Consider the following 21,811-nt stretch of genomic DNA (forward strand, 5'->3'; position numbering starts at 1 on the left):
CCTAAAATACATCGATTCTACCACATTTTCATAATCACTCTGTCTTCTCTTCCCTCTTTAACCAGCTTAAAATCATGGTTAATCATCACAAACACACCCTTGAGTGTATCATCAACTCCCTTGCCCCTATCTCCCTTCACCATCCTCCCTTAGGAAAATCCCAGTGCTGGTGAAACCCAATTTTTAACCTATTCCACATCTGTTCCTGCACAGCTGAACATGGCTGAAGAAACACACATGGTAACCGTTATTCTCTCTTTAAATAAATGAACAAGACCCTCAATGAGCCCTCAATCCTGCCTGCCAAACAGACTAAAATTCTCTTGTCCATTCACTTTCTCACTCTCCTAGAAAACCATTCAACAGTTCAACAGTTTTCCCTCTTTTCAAACCCCAAACTCCACTTCTTATTTCACTGTAGAGAAATGCCACAGCTCCACTACTACATCAACCTTCCTACCAGCATACATACTCACATATTCTACCCTTCTTCATGTTACTGTAATTCAGGGACCAGCACACTTTTCTGTACAGGTCGGAGAGTCAATATTTTAGGCTTTGTGGGCCACATAGTCTCTGTCACAACGATTCAACTGTTGTAGTACAAAAGCAGACATATGCAATATACAATTGCGTGTGGCTGTGAAATCTGATATTATCTTTGTGTGTCACAAAACATTCTTTTTTTTTTTTAATCACTTAAAAACATGTAAAAAACATATTTGTAGCTTGTGGGTGTTACAAACCAAGGCAGAGGGCCAGATCAAGCCGAACGGCCATAGTTTCCCAATCCCTTCTGTAGCTGAAATCATCTGCTCCTCTATCTAGCTAAGCCTAATCCATTCACTTGTCCACTAGATCCCATCTTCTTTCACCTACTCAAGAACACTGCTCTAGCATTTCTACCGCTCTCTCTCCTATCACCAATTTTTCTCTCTCCTTCAGACCATTCTCGTCCGTATACAAATATGCTATTATTTCTCCCACCTTAAAAAGCAAAAGCTTCTTCTTAGCCCAGTTCTTCCTATTATTGCCAGATCTCTCTCCTCTTTGTAGTAAAACCCTTCCCTACTCACCATCTCTAATTCCCCTTGTCTCAGAAAATTCTCTTCTAAACCCACTCTAATCAAGCTTTCCCTCATATTACTATTCCACCTGGTCTGTTCTTACTGATCAACGAATACATGTTATTGAACTGAATGCTCAATTCTCAGTACTCATCTAATTTAACTTATTTCAGCAGAACCTGACAAAGCTGACTGTTCACTCCTCACTGACAGGCTCGCTTTCTTTTCTTGGCTTTTAGGACAACTTAGTTTCCTGGTTTTATTCCTACCTCAGTGGATAGTTCTCCTTGGTCTCCTGTGATTGGTTCTTCCTTGACCCCTTCACGTCTTAATGTTGGAGTGCCCCAGTGCTTAGTGCCTGGTCATCTTCTCTCTACACTCATTCCCTTGGTGATCACATTTAGATTCCTGACTAAAACCATCCACACATGGACGTTTCTGAAAAATATATCTCAAGTGGACCTCTTGCCTAAACTCAGGAGCATCATGGTGGTAACATTAATGTGGGGAGAAAGTAGACATAGTTGGAGTATATTTTGGAAGTAGGGCTAGCTGAATTTCCTAGGATTGGACATGGGCATGAGGGGAAAAAAAGAAGTAAAGAGAACAATCTCCATATGTATTACTTTGGTTTCTATAATAGTCCTTATTTCAAGGAACCCTAGATTTAAGCACTTCCCTCAGAAAATTTCTTTCACTAAAAACATGCTGGATCTTCCTCCCCTAAGCAGACAGAGCCTCTCTGGAAAAATTCTTTCATGTGGGACCCATGAGAGCAGCAGCCATATTCTCAGCAGCTAGAGCGATGTCCAGTACTTCCTGGCACAGGGAAGGCACTCTTCTTTTTTAACTGAAGTATGGTTGATGCACAATATTGTTAGTTTCAGGTGTACAACATAGCGATTCAACATTTAAATATGAATATCATGGTAAGTCTGGTACCCATCTGTCCCCATACAAAGTTATTACAGTTTTATTAACCATATTCCTACATGACTTACTTATTTTACAACCGGAAGTCTGTACCTCTTAATCCCATTCACCTATTTTGCCCCAGCCCACACCACCCCCCGCCCCACTCTGGAAACCACCAGTTTGTTCTCTGTATCTATGGGTCTGTTTTGTTTGTTCATTTGTTTTGTTTTTTAAATTCTACGTATAAGTGAGATCAGTTGTCTTTCTCTGACTTATTTCACTTAGCATAATGCCCTCAAGGTCCATCCATATTGCTGCAAATAGCAAGATTTCGTTTTTTACAGCTGCAAAGTATTCCACTGTATATATGTACCACATCTTTACTTAGGTTGCTTCTGTATCTTGGTTATTGTAAATAATCCTGCCGTGAACATGGGTGCATAAATCTTTTCGACTGTTTTTGTTTTCTCCAGGTAAATACTCAGAAGTGAAACTGATAGGTCATCCTATTTTTAATTTTTTGAGGAACCTCCATACTGTTTTCCACAGTGGCTACACCAACTTACAATCCCACCAACAGCACATGAGGGCTCTCTTTTCTCCACATCCTCGCCAACACTTGTTGTTTGTTGTCTTTTTGATAACAGCCATTTTGACAGGTAGGAGGTGATACCTTATTGTGGTTTTGATTTGCATTTCCCTGATGATTAGATGATTAGAAAAGGTGTTGAGCATCTTTTCATGTGTCTGGTGGGAAAATGTCTATTCAGGTTGTCTGCCCATTTTTTAATCGGACTTCTTTTTTGTTACTGAGTCCTATGAGTTCTCTATATATTTCGGATATTAACCCCTTATTGGATTATCACCTCAAATATCTTCTCCCATTCGGTAGATTTCCTTTTCATTTCATTGATGGTTTTCTTCACTGTGCATGGAAGGTACTTAATAAGGTTTGTTGAATGACTGAATGACATCCTCCCATTCTGTCCCCTGGCATGCTGCCTATTTTAACTCATTTTTTAATATACATTCTTGACCTTTTCATTCCACTTATTTTTCTACAGGTCAAAAATACTTGTTGTAGGCAACTTCTGATATGGCTCATAATGATTCCTACCTTCAGGTATTCATAACCTTGTATAATCCCTCCCCTTTACTGTAGGCTGGATCTAGTGACTTACTTCTAATGAACAGAACAGACAAAAGTGATGGGATATCACTTCTGTGATTAGGTTACAAAAGACTGACTTTAATCTTGCTGGATTTTTCTCTCCCTAGATCTTCTTGCATACTTGTTCAGATAGAAAGGGCCACCTGGAAAGGAACTGAGGATTGCCTCTGGCCATCAGCCAGCAAGGCACCAAGGCCCTCAGTCTAACTGCCCATTAGGAACCCAATCCTTCCAACAACCACTAAGTGAGCTTAGAAACAGATTCTGCCTAGGTTGAACCTTGAGATGACTGTGGCCCCCAGTGACGCCTTGATTACAGACTTGTGAGAGACCCTGTGCTGAAACGTTGTGCCTCATGACCAATTCTGAAGCAGAGGGCCCAACTAAACTGTGTCTGGATTCTTGACTCACAGAAACTATCAGATAATATATGTGTGTTATTTTACATCATTAAGTTCTGTTACACAGCAGTAGGTAGCTAATATACTACACTCCTACCTGATACAATGAAAAGAGAAACCAGAGTTCAAAATCTGACTGTAACTTGCCAGCCATGAGTCTTTAAGCTCAGTTTTAATATTTTCAAAGTGGGGATATCACTTACTCAGATAAGGATGTCTGAGAAATAAATGACATTTTGTAATTTATATAAAAACCTAGCCAGAGCCTAGCACATTGTAACAAATGTTAGTTTAAATCTGAGATCATACATGTCTCTCATACAATTATCACTAAATAGCAGCCCTTCAAATCTTTTTTAGAAGCACACAAGGTTGTAAGATATTAAATTTAATATAAAAATAAATAGTAAAGTATAGTTATAACCCTGTCACAAGTAAGGAAATGAAATATTTGAAAAACAATTTTCCTGTAAATTATTGAGTCTTGTCTTTCACTGGGAAGAAATAAAAATAATTTTTAAAAACTGTAGGATAACATACTTTGTCAGCAGCTGTCTCCGGAAGAGACTCTTCAATGCCAAGTTCTCGTCGTCTTTCAGCCCTAACTTCTGCATAACTACAAATGGTAAAAAATAGAATTTCACTGTTTGATCATTCATTTAAAATACTGCAGAGGTGCACCCATTCAGTGTTTGTTATGTGTCTTACTTGTTCATCACAAATTCCAGACTCTTTTCTATGCACCACAAAAACCTAAAACATATATACATACAGTGTATATCTTAATTCAAATTCCATTTTTCTACATATCTCAAAAGTTTTATGTGCTACTGTAAATGATCCATAACCACACAGAACTTAAATTAAGAGGAATTAAATAAAGGAAGAGTATGCTTTATCTACTCCAGTTCTCCTTTTACATGACTGACTGTGGTATATAAAAGACAGTTACAACATCTGCTCTAAACCATAAAATTTATGTCAAGAATTATATATCTCTATATATCTGTACTGTATTTCTTTCTATAAAATGCCTATAAGTAAATGTAATAATAAATTGAAATACATATCAAAAATGGTGAAAAAAATCACTTTGTATTTCATTAATAAGTTATATATAAAATTACATTCCAGAATCATTATGGATGTTTCTATATTCAGAAATTCTGTAAAAAGAATTATTACCTTACTACGGTGTGAGTACAAACAATGAACTCTGGCCTTGAATTCCACTGATGATAAGTGATATAATAATGAGTTTGAAGCCAAATCCACTGTTGTCCTTTGGTCAGGAACCTATAGTAACATGATTTGCCTTTCCCATATTGCATTACTAAGAAGAAAAGAAATATGTTTTGATTCATATTATTAGATTTTTAGCCAAAGGTATCACCCACATTTATATCTCTCTATATAATTCTTCTTCTGGCTTTTCAATAACATATAGTACATCAATTATAAGAAAATGCTATTCTGTAGAGATAGCAATTAGCATATCTTCCACAGTGCCCAATTTACAGCTGATCTTAGATACTTTTCACATACAATAAATTTCCAAATACTCAAGAATAAATTATTCACATACTGACTTTCTCCTGCTAAGACATACTGAGGGCAACAGCAATAAGTAATCACACCTGAGCTCCACCCACCCTCCCGGCCCCCACAAGTACAGCATCTTTGAGGCATTTAATTCTAAACCTTAACTAACCAAAATCAGAAAAACTTAATTATTTAAAGTAACTGACAATACAGTATTTCCCAAAACATTCTCTGTAGATTGTAAGTTCAGAAGCCTTTTAATGATATTAAGCAAAAAATGGGTTTTGTGGTTAAATTAACTTGGGAAAATTTGTTAAATAGGTCTTCTCAAAGCCTTGAGTATGCTAATATATGTCAAGATTCTGGTGGTGGGAAGATGGGGATTGATTATAAGCTGTTACCTAGTTTTCCTTGACCATAAAATTCATTTTTAATAGACTGGCATTCATGCAACAAACCTTAGGAAATGCTGGACAGGAATCGCTTGCTCGCTCTATTAATGAGGAAACCAAGTTCTACATACTTGAAACTGCTTGTCCAAAATTACCCACCTAGCTAATAGAGGTGTCAGATATTTTTAATACATCATGGAGCTTAGTGCCCATTATCACTTGAAGTGAGGAATGTTTCTTTTGTGAAGTGACTTTACTCTGAAAATCTTCCATATAGCTGATGATATTATATAACATGCTTTATTTTCATAGAGAGAGGTTTATGAGACTGGCCTAAGAAATTATGAAAGTATCTTAAATATCTAATTTAGAGGACACTCAAGAGGGAAGGATTTGGGGAGGAGGATCAGAGAAGCAAATAAAACCTATTAAAAACAAACTTCTGAAACAAGGAATGAATAGCACGTGGTAAAGGGGTAGGGCTAGACTCTAATCCTGTCTCTGCCACCAATGAGTTATGGGCTTGTAAGTAAATTAGTTAGCCTTTCTGCGTCTCAGTTTACTTGTGGAGATAATAATAGTACCTACTTTCTACAACTGTGATGATGAATAATAGAGAATAATGTACGTAAATTGTTTAGAACAGGGCAAAAAATGCGATGATAATGTTCCTTCTGCTAATATAACAATGGCAGGTAACATTAATGAAGCACTCACTATGAGTTTTCTTTTTTTTTTTTTAACATCTTTATCGGAGTATAATTGCTTTACAATGGTGTGTTAGTTTCTGCTTTATAACAAAGTGAATCAGTTATACATATACATATGTTCCCACATCTCTTCCCTCTTTCACTATGAGTTTTCTAAAAGAGATTCTATAAATGTGTCCCTACCTCCTGGGCCTGGATATCAAAACTTATGAAATAGTGTTCTAATATTTTGACATACTATTACAATTTTCAAACGAATCTACTTCTCTTACTCTAGATGTACAGCTTATACACTTCGAAACAAGGTTTATTAGATGCCATATTATAAAACTGTACTTACTACTATAGACTGAAATATGTAAAATGGGAAGAAGTTTAATTTAGACTTGATCTAGGATTCCTATTGGAATTAGTTATATATACAAAGAAAAAATTTCCAATATATTTCAAAAATACAAAAATGGTTCTAAGTTGGTATTTCACCACCTTCTATTAATATGATAGTTATTTACAGATTAAAAAATTATTATCACCAGAAATATTAAAATCTACTTACAGTGCTCATGACATTTTGCCAAATTTTCTAGGTCATCCACATGATAGTAATCATAGCCTGATGTTCCCAGAACTTCAAATGGCAAATATCCTATTATGGGTGGTGCCCTAAATTACATATAAAACAACCAATATTATGAATTTTTCCATAATAAAAAATACTCAACTAGAAATCAATTTTGGGAGGAGCCTTTATTTTTTAAATAATGCATAATGAGTTTGAGCGTCCTGATGAGAAAAAGTTTGTCCTTGAAATCCATTAATTTCAAGAATTAAAATATGATTATTATCTTTTTATAGAATTGAAAAATGGGAGTTACCTGTGATCTAGAAATAGAAACTTCCATTCTAAACTATGTCTAGATGTAAACTCTTCATTAGGTTCTTCAACAGTGCACATTTCCTACAAATAAATTAATAATTAAAATTTAGAAATACTTTTCTGTGTCCTTAGCACAGTCCCAAACATTGTTAGCTGTAAAAGTCATTCTTAGCTAACTTTTCCCTAAACATTTTTTTAAATACATTTTTATTTTCTAGTACCAAGGAATATGGCAATAAATAGATGCAGGCTTCTGGGGGAGTACTTCTCACTCGACACATTTCTCTATTCACTCACATGCCTATAAACCCTAATTCTGAATTCAGATCTCTCTCCTGAATTAGAGCTCTGTATTTCTGTCTGGATGTTCCTGCACATCACAAACTCAACGTGTCCTAAAATAAACTAACTGCTTTACTCCTCATACCCAGTTACACAATGTTCCATCTCATTAACAGAGGCATACCTGTGTTACGCCATTAAGTCTAGAAATCTGATAGTCACAATACACTCATTTTCACCATTCACCATCTAAATGGCCACTACTAAATCCTTTCAATTTCACCTTCTAAGTTTTTAAGAAATCTGTTCGATCCCATCCATCTTCAGGGTCGTAGTTTAGACTCTAGACCCTTGCCATCATTGGGTCACACTACTGCCAAAGTGTCTCCCCAAACAAGTCTCCCTGTCCTTCAACTCATCTTCTATTCTGGCCACAATTACCTTATAAATACTCAAATATGACTGTATAACTTCCCTGCTTAAAAACCTTAATGGATGCTCATTCCATCAGGATAAAATCTACACTCTTCAGCAAGGAGAAACAAACAACAAAGAAAGAAGCACGTTTCATTGTCGGCATCTGCTTACTTTTCTAACATCATCTCTCACCATCCGTATCCGCTCCTCCACACACAGTAACCCTAGACTCTAGTCATACTCAACAATGTATTCCAACCTGCCTCTGTGTCCCTGAATAACCTTCTGTAGCACAGTGCAGTGATTAAGAGTTTGGGCTTTGAGAGAAAAAGAATTAGAATCAATCTCAGTTCTACTGCTTAACAGCTGTGACTTTGGGCAAGTAACTTATCTTCCCTAAGGCCACAGTTTCCTTATATATAAAATGGTGATCATACCAGCATTTTTAAGAATTAAATGAGATAACGCATGTAAAGTATACAGCATGTGGTAAGCACTCAATAAACATTTTAGCCACTGCTATTAAGATCAAAACAAGCAAAGCGAGACTGGTTCAAGATTCTCTAACTGCTAATTCAGTACTTTGTCCTATAATATGGTGTTTCCCTAAATTTAAAATCTTAGCCTGGCTTATTTCCAGCCACTTTCCAGTGATTGAAGTCTTTGATTTTCCCACTTCCCTACTAATCATCTGCCTCCTGGGCCCAGGATATAAAAATAAATTATTTAACTGAATTTCAAAACTGAAAAGGTACATGAAAGGCAGTAAAAAGCCACTTGTGTATTTCAAAAGAAAATTTCAAAACCAATCTTTTAAATTTACCTAGATTTTTGGCTTTTCCCCTTTAATGTAGTTGTGAACCATACAAAAAAAGCATCTTAAAATTTTGCACAAAAGCAGGACAATGGTGATACATAACCACTGGTTAACTACAAAGGGTATACATTTAAAAATTAGTTATATAATTTAATGAGTGCCTTGGTAACTCATTATTTGCTTCAAAAATATCATGATCATGTATATTTAATGTCTCATGGCCATTACCACTTCAATGCTTACAGGAAGTATCTGGAAACAACAAAAAAATTACACAGACAATTCTCATAATATAAAGTGAAACCCCTTTGCGAAATAAAATTAGAAACATACCTTGATGAACTGAGGTGTAGCTAATCTGACAGTAGCTACAAAACAAACTCTATCTTCATAAGAAGGCCTGTGTGTGCGTTGTATTGTTCCTTCAAAACCATTGTGTGCTGAAGTGGATACTAAAACAATAAGGAAATAAGTATCAACAGTTACTCCAGTAAAATCTAGTTTTTACTGATATTCAAACATCTGTCCTTAAGAGCTTAAAAGAATACCAAGTGAAATTACATTGTAAAAGAAGCATTTTAACTTACCACTGTTTAAAGATTTGAAATTTCCTATAAATTTCACATATTCATAAGTAGATGGCTCCTTTGGGTCTATTGTTCCTCGAAGCATATGACAACAAAATTCTAACTGATTTTTTGCTGAAATAAGAGAAAAAATATGACATATTTGTGATTTATCATAATGAATGATATATCACACAAAGTAAGATTATAACAGTTATATAAGTCTACAATCATTATTTCCTCCAACAGAGGTCCTCAATGACATTTTGTTTAGTCCATAAAAGCAGAGTTTCTTTAGATGATCTCACCTTGTCCTTAATAAAGAAAACAGATCTTCTGATACAAGCCACTCCATGTTCCTCCATTTTTATTTGTCCTTCCTTCTCATTCTTCACTCTAATTTCAAAGAAAGGTTTTGCTTCCTATTCCAAAGCTAATACTTCTATCTCTACCTTGAACAGTCTTTCCTCTCTTCCTTCTCTAGGACCAGGGCCACACCACGGTATTTATTCCTTTAACATCCACACATGTTCTTCTTTGGGTCCTTACGTTCTACTTTTAAATTTGTTCAGGTCTTTCCATCTCAAACATATAAAGAGTTTTTCATGCTACTCTTTTTAGTAACACAGATCTCCTTCCTTTTCATTATGTGCTCTAGTTTCCATATGTTCACCTCCCTTAACTTTATGCATTGTGGCTTTTGCCCTCACACCTCTACAGAAACTGCTCTTCTAAAAATCACCCACGTCTGTATTAAGCTCAATGGTCTTTCCTCATTGTTTCTACCCCTTCTTAAAATTCACATGTTTTCATTCCCATAGTATGAAACTTACCTTCCTACCTTACTATTTCTATCTCTTCTGCTAATCAGTCTTCAAACTATGGGCATCACAAAAGTTCTTTTGATTGTAATCTATTATCCTTTACAAACTTACCAGCATTGACAAACTTATTTACTCCTAAATCTCTCTCCCCAACTCTAACATTTTATATAAGACCAAGTCTCATATCACTATTTGATTTCAGAACATCTCTACCTGATTGTCCCATCAGTAACTGAAACTCAAAATATTTGAAAGTGAATTTATCCCCCTTTCTTCCTAAGCCAGCTGTCCTTCCCCTTCGTCCTATGTATGTATGCTTATCTCCTTAGTTAGAAATCATATCAATTTGGTCTCTTCTCATCCTATCACCAGTTCCCAAACTAATCTGTCACAGGATGTGCTGTTCATTTCACCAAGGAAGCTCTCATGAGTCATTTTTTCCAAATGGGCATCCAGTACCACCAACTTGGTACAGATGTAAATTACCCCGCACCTAGGTAACTGCAGAAATGGATTCTCCATGCCTCCACCCTCTTCCCACTCAGATTCACCCTTGCCTGTTACTCTAAGACTAACATCACTTTCATTATTATTATTTCAGCACTCAAGGAGTAATAACACCTGTCTTCACTCACAGCATCAAACACATACTCTTCTGTTATTATCATGAATGGGTTTATCATCAAACTCAACAGGTTCAAACTCTAACTACACTCTTCCTAAAACCTTCCCCACTGATGAGCCCTAGCTGTTTGGACACCTGTGCCTAACACCAAGTCCTACTGAGTTTATCCACTCAACAATCGAATGCATGCTTTCCTCTCCATCCTTACTTCTACTGCTATCCTTTTAATCTCCACTCTTGTTATTTTTCAAAATTTTCCACCTGAGAGACTTCCTTTTCAGACCACAAAACCACCCAAATCCTCTTGCACTGGCTTCTCACTACGTTAAAAAATAAAAACCAAACTGTTTAGGATGAAACATTAGGCCCTGTTTCCTTCTCTAGACACAGATCACATCACCTGTACTACCTCACCTTCATTATGACCCAAATGGCATATTTACAGAATCCTGAATTTTCCAAGCAATTTACCCTCTGTTTTACATCTCGTTTACTCCTTTGACATGAAACATCCTTTTCATATACAAAAAAAGAAATAACTTTTTTTGTATATCAGTTCTTTAAGCAGGAGGTCTGCAAGTCATTTAATTAAGGCTTTTCTCTATTAAAAAGTATTCTTGGGGACTTCCCTGGTGGCACAGTGGTTAAGAATCCGCCTGCCAATGCAGGGGACACGGGTTCGAGCCCTGGTCCGGGAAGATCCCACATGCCTCGGAGCAACTAAGCCCGTGCGCCACAACTACTGAGCCTCTGCTCTAGTGTCCGCAAGCCACAACTACTGAGCTCACGTGCCACAACTACTGAGCCCATGCGCCTAGAGCCCGTGTTCCGCAACAAGAGAAGCCACCGCGATGAGAAGCCCGCACACCGCAATGAAGGGTAGCCCCCCGCTCACCACAACTAGAGGAAGCCCGTGAGCAGCAATGAAGACCCAACGCAGCCAAAAATAAATAAACAAATTAATTAATTAATTTTTTTAAAAAAAAGTATTCTTGCCTGATACGGAAGCCTAAGGTCTGTTATTTCTGCCAAAGGCTTTCGTCCAGTTCTCCAGACAATGTTGCCCTTGTGAAGGTCTCTAAAGCAGACTCCTCTTCTGTCCACCTCTCGCCATTGCCCAGGGTTCCATCTTTCTAATTTTTCTCTCCTTATTCTATATATTTACCTCAAGCAACGTCATTCAATCCATGACTTCAAATACCGTTTACAGGCCTATAACTGGCCTCTACATCATTATATCCAACCCAAATCTTTCTCCTAGGTGAAAGACTAGTCTCTTGGTCAATGTCATAGGAACTTGATTTTTAAACAATTATAAATAGGCTTCAAATGGATTCTCCTGGTCTCCAGTTTTTCTTCTTCTCAACTCCTTCTGACAGGCTATCTTATCAAAGATGTATGTTCACACATCTTTACACGTGTGTGTGTGTGTGTGTGTGTCTGTGTGTGTATGTGTATCTCAATTCTTGAACGGTTAGTGTTCTACAGAATTTGAAGATTCAAAATATAAAGAACCTTTAAAATGATTAATGTCAGTATTACCGGAAAAGTCAAAACTTAAAAATCATGGAAAAAGTAGAAGACATCTAACCACTAATGGCCAAATGTAGTGCTGTAATGATTTCAGATTTTACACAGGATAATTTATGCAAGAAAATGAGGTATTCTGGTCAAATTAATTTGTCCAGTGAATCTAGGAGAAAAGTCAGATTATACCATGGTATTTTATACTTATTAAAGGCAGGGACTATTTTTCCCTATTCTTGGCACTTTTATGATATAGCACACAAATGTCTGGCACACTAGACATATCCAATAAATTACTGTTTAATTCTGTTTAATTAATAAAGCAAACAATTTCCTTTATTAAATAATTTTTTTAAATATAGAAGTCTTGCCCCATAGTTTCAGTGTTCAATTGGTTAGTGATGGTGAAAATGAGAATGTTTCATTTTCTCTCATTAAATACAGCAAGATTTTATATAAAAATTAAAAAGAATATACTGCAAGTTCCATTTTTGTGTAAAATACAGTTTTATGGCATAGTATAACAAAAGATGAGGTTTCAATGTATTCTGGAAGAGTTCAGACTTCTAATATGGTCATAATTCCATCATATGTTAATATTTAAAAAGGATCTAATAGGGTATTTGGAACGATGCCATGTGTTAATTTGGTTAAACATACCTGGGTTTGTCACAAAATTACAAAAGTAAAGGATAACGCAACCAAATCTGTTTAACTTTTTGCTTAAGAACTACTACTTACATTTTAAATATTCAGGGGTTAATGAATCACTTTCCAGCAGATGCGTAGAGAGTATTTTATAAACTTCTGAATGTTCCCCCTCTGGGATAAAATTAAATATACTTTGATCCACAAGATCTGACTGAAAAAGAAATTTTTAAAAATTAAATAATTATAGTGATTCAAGAGACATTTATTTTAAAAGTACATAATCACTCTTAAAACGTCAAATGAGCCTATGGTTAATGTTTAATTATCTGTAAAAACTGACAAATGTCACATTACAGAGCACAACTCAAAAAACAAGACTGAGAAGGTGTAAGAGGTTAACATGACCTCATTGCTTCTGAGACTAGTGTCATCAGATTCATGATCAATATGACCTTTGAAAGTCTGATAAGTTATTTGCAAAGGTGAGTTTCAAATTTGAACATGTAAAATATAACAGGACTAAGAAAGTTGATTAGAAGAATCTTAGGCTACCAGATGTAGCCTTACCATACATCCCAAACTCTGGTAAGTTATGGTGGTGTACACTACAATAAAGGACCACAGGAGTGGCCACAGGCTACATGAAGAGGAGACTTGACTTTGGTGTCATTTCAGTTGTCCAATGTGTCCTTTCTTTTTTATTTCATCTTTTCCAGCCATCTATCCTGTATCCCATTGTCAAAAAGCCATGCTTTAAGATAACCACCCTCTTCCCCAAAAAAGGCAAGTTATGTGTTGAGCATTATAATCCTTGCTAAAATACGGCTTTAATCAACAGTAATTTGACAAGCATCAGGTGGCCTACAATGCGCCATGGCTGTGGAATCAGAAGTGAATAGGACAATGCCCATCCGTAAGAACCATCGACAACAAAACTTCAGTGACTTCACATTTCCTGCCAAATCCCATGCAGTCTACCCGGCTTCTCTACATTTTCAAACTGCCCTGTGGAATCCTGGGGTTACTGAAGTGGTATCTCCAAGACTATGGAGGTAGGCATGGAAGGCAAGGGAAGTGAAAAAGAGTTGTGAAAGCGGGCTAAGGGTTCCACTAAGAAATTTCACTTTTATTTTGTTTGTATTTCAAACACTGTAAAGATTGTTAAAAACAAAACAAAAAAAACTTCAAACAGTAACAAAAAACAGCCACTGGGGATGGTAAGAGGTGGGAAAAGGGGTGTTTACCACTCTTGTACAAGCCATACATTTACACTCTTCCTTCTGTATCTTCTCTAGCCTTCAAGGTCCACCTCATGAAGTGGAGTATCTTTCCCCTCTCTCACCACATGTTTGTACCCTTCCATCTTGCAAAGACCAGTTCAAATTATTTCCTTCAAAAACATGTCCCTTAACTGCATAATCCACAGTAAAAATAATAAAGCTCCTTTAGTAATTACTACTCATATCCTTCATTTCCCATCAAAAATATTTAATTATATTTTAATCTCTATGTCCTACCGCTCTGTGGGTTAATTAAAGGGCCCTATCTCTTACACCTTTATCTCCTGTCCTTCAAATCAAGACACAATAACACTGAGCTTTGCACATAACAGTTATTAGTGCAGTAAATTATTTTGAATTAAGGAGTTACTTGATAAGCCTTAAGGGGTAACCACACCAAAAATATATCTGCATTTTAACAAGGAATTTTTCTGAATGTCTGAAAAGTCTCTAGAACAGAAGGAATAAACAAAAAATTAAGGCATGAACAAAAAAGGCTAGAAAATTGCCTTTTATTCATAAAATAAAGTATTAAAATATAGGCATTGACATTAATGTAAAAAATAGTCTTGATAGAAAAATAAGATACCTATTTGTAGAACTAAAACTCATTTTGGAGATGATTACAGTTTCCTACAATTATTTACTTTTACTGACATTTCTTCCACTATTTCAGTAAATTATGATCTGACCTTTGTCACCCTTGCTTTTGTATCTCTAAATCTATAGGCTGTCTCATATGCATAGAGAAAATAATATGACTATCTAGTATACAGAGTGGTATAATCACAAGCCCTACTTCTCTGCCATTCTGCTTCCCCAGACACTTGATAAACTGAAGTATCAGACTTAGCAGGCAACTAACTGATGTGTGATTTTCCATTAACCATTACACTTCCTATCTCTAAATGAAGTTGATCATACTTGATGTTGCCATACCATCCACTCAGTTCCCAAGCACAATTCAAAGGAAAGAGAAGGAAGTGACAGCTATCTGGATCTTTCTGTCTCCCTCAATTATTTTCATGAAGAAGAAATGTAAATCCTGCTGATTGCCATATGATATAAATCAACAGGCTGTTTTCTTTACATTAGGTCAATGCAACCATTCAGTGGAAATTATTAACTATCATCAATTATCTTTTCCTCAGCGAGAAAACTGACAAATAACTGCTATAGAGAGTAGCTGCTCAAAAGGGACTGAAAGCTCCTCCAAAAAAATGTCAGGTATATGTTGGATATAACATATTTTTAAACAACTATGTTCCTTATGCATAGGCATAAGGAACAGAGATTCTGGCCCTATCAAGTAAGCTTTATTTGCTTATTTCAAATATTTGTTTTCTTATTAAAAATATTAATTCACCAATAATCATATAACTATTGAAAAAAATTCTAAATTGTTATTTCTGCATACTGCATTTACACCAAAGACGTTACTGACTTTCTTAGCACATTCTTGTGTTTATAGTTCAAAATTACCAAGTTAAGAAGAGTAGAAAATGAAACACTCATACAGTATCTTAATAGTGGCACTTTTAGTCCTGGACTCTGTTAGGCTGTAACATGGTGAATCTTCCTCCCTATATTACATGGTAACAAATTTAACATACTCTCTTCTCAGGAACACAGTTAAGCAAGTATGAGGAAAACAATCTTAAATTGTAAAATTTTACAAGTTTTAAGTTCCTGGTAAAGAGACCCAACTTTATGTCTTGGCACTTCCACTAAATTGTACAATTAAGTCCAATTTCTCTGGGTTTCATGTATGCTTCTAACAAACATAAAGGGGCTGGGCTAAGGATGTCTAAAATCCCTTCCGGCATGGAGGTGGTATGACCCCATAATTTTGTTGTAGAAAGCCACACCAGGAAAAAAAAAAAAAATTCATAAATTTCCTTTCCTGATTATTAGCCACAAATAGGTTAAAATGTACCTAAATTAGTTTCATAAGTATGACATGACAAAGTTAAGAAAAAATTTTTTGCAGGACCTATAGAATCAGTCTTGCAATTTTACAGTCAAATTTAAATTAAAAAATGTTAAGTCACATTGACCACTGATTAAGTAAGATGGCAAATTTTAATTTCTCAACAGAACTGAATTATAAACACTAAAGCCTATATTTAGAGATATGCTAATGTTTCTCCCCCTCTGGGCAAGAGCCAAAATTCTGTTTTAGACCAAAAGGTATGCATGTTCAAATACAAAGAAAGGCACACCATTGTTTTAAACCTTTTGTTTAGCATCTGTTACAGTTTAATTATTAATGGCAAGCCAAAACAGAAAATCACATACTTTTTTCCTTACTGTGTTTGATCCTAAACAAGTATTACTTCATTTTCTCAAAACACACTTGTGTTTTTGTTTTCAAACCTTCAAATAACATACAACATTGTCAGTGATGCGAAGGAAAGTATCCACCGTAACTGGAGAGCGGTAAAAAAAGAACAAAACTGTTTTAATAAAGGCTACTATGAACTCCGCACGGAACGAAATGGGTCTGCTGGATCAGCAGCGACCTCCTCTGCCCGCACGTTCACCTGCTACATGCTCTGGCTGGCACGACAATCAAAAAGATCCAGAAGATGTTACCAACAGAGGAAACTGGGTAGGGGACATATGGGAACTCTCTGTACTATCTTCTCCATTTTTCTATAAATCTACAAATAGTTCTAAAGTTAAAAAAAAAATCCAGGAGGGAATGATGACGATGTTTCTCACTGAGGGGAGAATGTTAATGATCAAATACTTGGATCCCAACTAGATCTGTGGTAGACATGTTGTTATTTCAAAATGCAATTAAATATTCCCTCACTAAAGATCCAACACCAGTGTGCCATTAGGAAGGAGTTTTTAAAACATCTCCATCAAATAATCTACTCACTTTCTTATACTCAATCAATAATTCCTAAGTGCCTCTCTGAGAAATCAGCCAGCACACACGGATACAGAGATGAAGTCCCTGCACTTAGGAAGCTTACATCTACCATTATTATCAAAATAAACAGAAAATTACAATTTGTTGTTAAGTGTCATGGTGGCAGTACATACAAGGTAACATGAGAACACAGAGAAAAGGAATCTAATTCTCAATGAAGTCCAGGGAAAGTGCCCAAGAAGCAGGCTTTTAAAAAGTCTGACCACATTGCAAATTATACCCTGACTATGACTAAATTAAAGATTACATAGTTTCTAAAAATACATAACCGAAAGAAAATCCACTAAAACTGTCTGTGGTTTAAAAGCATATAATTATACCTTTATTCAAGTTACTTAACCTTATTTTTTTAAATTGAAGTATAGTTGATTTATAGTATTATTAGTTTCAGGTGCACAATATAGTGATTCAATTCTTTTTATAGATTACACTCCAAAGTTACTACAAAAGTTTTTACAAGGTTATTACAAAAGTTATTTACACTTTAAAGTTATTACAAAATAATGGCTATATTTCCCTGTTCTGTACAATATATTCTTGTTGCTGATCTATTTTATACGTAGTAGGGGTAACCCCATTCCCTTATCTCGCCCCTCCCCCCATCTTTCTCACCACTGGTAACCACCAGTTTGTTTTCTTTATCTGTGAGCCTGCTTCTGTTTTGTTATATACATTCTTTCGTTTTATTTATTAGAGTCCACTATTCAATCTTATCTTAGTCATATCTTAATCCTATCGAGGATTTCTTTCCCTGACTTTTTTCAATACGTAAATATTTTTTAAAAAAGAGTCCTCCAGAAAATTCTGTCCTTTTCTCTGCCCATAGTAGTTTACTTACATGTTGCTATAATCTCACTGTTTATTCCCAAACAATTTTTAGATGTTGGGCTGATCACCTATTGTTTGAGCTTACTTGTAAAGAAAGCCTCTAGAGAAGCAGTAAAGCCAAGTCATTTTCTGTGTGACCCAAAAAATTAGCAAATTACTTACTGCCTGGCTTTCAGAAACAAAGTACCCTTTTCGAATCTGGCCTTTTAAGTATAGAGTCCATTCTCTTTACAAAGTACAAAGTAGAGTAATCAGAGGGAAGGAGATACTGCTTTTCAACATCTCTTGAAAGAGATCCTTATAGAACAGCTGACTCTGTACTGTTATACATTTTCAAGAGATGGACATTTTAAGAGTAATTTATAAGTAACTTCAAAATATTTACACCACGAGCCCCACTGTAAGCAGATAAGTTAGGGGGTCCCTGGAGAAAGAGAACCAGGAATGGCTTTCTTGACGTAAGAGAAGCCATTTTGTAACCTAAGCCTGGCCACAATGCTTGCCCTGATCTCAGTATTTAATGATCTGAAGGGAACAAAGGAATGCAGGGAGAGAGAAAAGGCAGGCAAACAATAGTGCAGGGATAAAGCAAAGTCCTAGTTCCTTCTCAAAGGATATACATAATAATACATCTGAGTTCTGTAGGAACCAGGGCCCCCCACCCCACATGGAGGATATAATGATGATGCTGACCTTTTCTGACTTCAGTCAAGTAAAGCTGGGACTCTGTCAACCTTTGCCCCACTTCTATGCTGAATTCTCCTCTGCTAAAGCCCCTTCATGAATATGCATGTGCCCTTAGCTTAAAACTTCCCGAATTTTGCTGTCTGGGGAGACACTGCTTTGGGAAAGATCCCCACCCCCCATGTGTTCTCCTTACTTGCTGCGAGTTATGATAAATCCTTCCTTCTCCCAATCTTTGGCTTGGTTGGGTCTATTGGCTTGGCACCCACCAAGAGGCGAACCCAGTTTCTGGGTAACACCATCTTAGATAAGAACATTACATATTCAATAAAAACTTCAAATTCATAAGAACTGTCAATTGTAGCAGAGCACCTAGCATAGTACCTGGCAGAGCAGATGTTCAATAAATATATGTTAAGTAAAAGAGCAAATACATAATTCAGGTATTCACCATTCTAATCAAAATTATAATTCTTTTCGAATTATCTACCCTTTTGATCATATTAATAACAAATTGAATATGGCCATTAAAATATTATCAACTCAAGCCACAGAGCACAAAAGTTCTGTATCTATTATTTTCAGTATGTTCTTATAAGTCACTCTTTTGAGAAAATTATTATTTAGCTGCAACAAATATCTCAGTAGAAATTTAGTTATTCTCAAGATAATTTCAGTGATTAAGCAACGTCTTCACCACGCTGATTAAAAAGTTAACACTGAAAACTCAGCATTAGAATAAAGAGGGCAGGAAGAATAGAGGTTAGATAAAGTGGTAGTTGAATATTTAGTCACTATAGATTAGAGTTATGACTGACCTGAGAAAATACAGCCATACTAAAACAAGAGACATATTTAGAGGTCTCATCCCCGCTCCAACCATTGTTCACCACTGCTCTGAGGGGTCCACTTCTTAGTGCTTTAGCACGTTTAGAACAGGCATTAAATAAGAAGAAGATCACAGGATTTTTATACTTACTGGTAAATGTTCAAGTAATGAAGTTACACTCTCAGACACATATATTATGCTTCCATCTGTCATGATTGCTAAAAAAAAACCATCAAGAGCCTGAAATTAAACATAATGGTCAGTTAAATGAAAAGAAAAAAGTATTTCACAGGACAGAAATAAAAATCTAAGATAAATGACAAAGGACTTAACTGTGGAAATTTCCAGAGCACTGTCAAAATGCTAGCTTTTCCCCTTTACAATACCTTAGTATCTATCTTTGTGCATTTTAAAATGCTTCTGGAAAAAAAAAATCACTCTATGGCCATTATTGGATGATTGGTTTCTAAAAGGTAGAAACAATGTTCTACCTTTATCATGTTATTATACAACAATGGCCTTATTTGAAGATGTTAATATCTCCGAAGCACATAGGCCACCAATAATATGTCTTTGGCACACAAAAGAACACATTACCACCTTCGGATATATTAACAGACAGATTATGTACAGACTGAAGCACAGGGAGATACATGGGGAATAAAGTGAAAGGGAATAAGCTGAAAAAGTAGGCTGAGGTCAGATCATGAAAGGCCTTGAATACCAGGGCAAGACATATGGACTTTGTTCAAGAGCGGTCTGGAAGCAGTGTGTAAAATGGATTTAGAGGAAAAAGTGAATTAAGAGGAAAATCTCAGTGGCCTTCAGAATAGTTGGGGAAGTTAAGGCGAATCCAAATGAAATTAGCAGCAGTAAGAATAGAGAAGAAAGGACTTAGGCAAGCATTAAGAAATGTGATGTTAGAGTTCAGGAGAGAAGTCAGCATAGGGGAACAATACTTAATAATAAAGCAATCCTGGGACTTCCCTGGTGGCGCAGTGGTTAAGAATCTGCCTGCCAATGCAGGGGACATGGATTCGAGCCCTGGTCCAGGAAGATCCCACATGCCATGGAGCAACTAAGCCCGTGCGCTAGAACTACTGAGCCTGCGCTCTAGAGCCCGTGAGCCACAACTACTGAGCCCACATGCCACAACTACTGAAGCCTGTGTGCCTAGAGCTCATGCTCTGCAACAAGAGAAGCCACCGCAATGAGAAGCACGCGCACCGCAATGAAGAGTAGCCCCCGCTCGCCACAACTAGAGAAAGCCCGTGCACAGCAATGAAGACCCAACTCAGCCAAAAATTTTTAAAAATAAATTTATAAAATAGTAATAATAATAATAAAGCAATCCTGTATTCACGTATCACAAAGTTTTTCATTTGAGAATCCTAGGCACCAAAGTTGCAGCTGAAGAAATCAGATCTGCAAAAGACAGGAGAACGCCAAAGACAAATCCTTGGGGAATAATCTATTTATGGGAATGAGGAGGAGCAAAAGCACCAGAGAAAATGACAAAGACAGAATACACTGTTGTCGATGAAGTCAATGGAGGAAAGAATGACAAAGTGAATGAGGAGGAAGAGGGATGGTTCAGTATAACATAGAATCAAATAAGACAAGGAATGAGAAAATGAGGACTGAATTTTGGTGACTTTTAAGAGTAATTTCAATAGGAAGGTGAGTCACACTACAATGAGTTTAGAGATGGGTGGATGATCAGAAGTCTATTATAAACCACTCTTTCTTCCCTTCTAAAGTTCATGAAAGGACACATTTTGAGGGGACAAAGTATCAAGGGAAGTCATTTTTTAAAAAAGTAACTGAAATACATTTGCAGGCTGAAGGAAAAGAAGATGCAATAGAAAAGATGTTGAAGATATACAGCAGAAAAGATACACCCTAAGAGGAGTTCCTCTTCTCCTATCAAAATAGTTATCACACTAAATTTGAATTTCCTGTTTAAGTATAGGGTTCTCTCAAAGGACACAATCTCTAGTGAGAACTATGTATAACTCCTCCAATACTGTATCTGCAGCATCTAGCATATGTGTGGCCCATGGCAAGTAAAAAATAACCTGTATGTAATTTATGGATCTGAGAGTTAGAGTAACCTGCCTCCAAGTAACTGTTGAGGTACGTGTTGGAAGTAGGGAAAAAGGCATCCCCCACCTCCCCTTCTATTGAGGGAGATGTTTGGATATCAGAAAGTACTTATTTTGAGTAGATGCCTGTTTTCTAGAATGGCTCAAACTCATTCTTGGCTAATGTAAGGGGAGGGGGTGAAAATCTTATAATTTAAGCAAATTCATGAAATTTTTACAAAAACTCCTTGGTACAATAATGCTCGTATTATTTCCTAAGGAAAAGGGTCAAAATGATGTTAAGAAGGACATGCTTTTCTCATGTGAAGCTAGATTGTGTCATCTTTGAAAGCAAATTACTATTTTCTATGATGATCTCTA

The 21,811-nt window shown here is 36.2% G+C and overlaps 1 protein-coding gene across 10 annotated transcripts in view; it reads right to left on the reverse strand.

Annotated features, from left to right (window-relative positions):
• Positions 1-21,811, reverse strand: part of CLOCK (clock circadian regulator) — a 142,350-nt gene that overhangs the window by 37,546 nt on the left and 82,993 nt on the right. For 9 of the 10 annotated variants that reach the window (XM_061192321.1, XM_061192318.1, XM_061192315.1 and 6 more), the window contains 8 exons: positions 19,497-19,586; positions 12,875-12,995; positions 9,179-9,292; positions 8,925-9,043; positions 7,074-7,156; positions 6,755-6,861; positions 4,740-4,887; positions 4,095-4,170 (listed from right to left, as the gene is read on the reverse strand). In XM_061192321.1, coding sequence (XP_061048304.1) covers positions 4,095-4,170; positions 4,740-4,887; positions 6,755-6,861; positions 7,074-7,156; positions 8,925-9,043; positions 9,179-9,292; positions 12,875-12,995; positions 19,497-19,586 — 858 coding nt within the window. The remainder of the gene's footprint in view (positions 1-4,094; positions 4,171-4,739; positions 4,888-6,754; positions 6,862-7,073; positions 7,157-8,924; positions 9,044-9,178; positions 9,293-12,874; positions 12,996-19,496; positions 19,587-21,811) is intronic. The other variant, XM_061192322.1, reaches the window with a different exon arrangement.

Source organism: Eubalaena glacialis, chromosome 5 (genome assembly GCF_028564815.1).
Source record: "Eubalaena glacialis isolate mEubGla1 chromosome 5, mEubGla1.1.hap2.+ XY, whole genome shotgun sequence".
NCBI lineage: Eukaryota > Metazoa > Chordata > Mammalia > Artiodactyla > Balaenidae > Eubalaena > Eubalaena glacialis.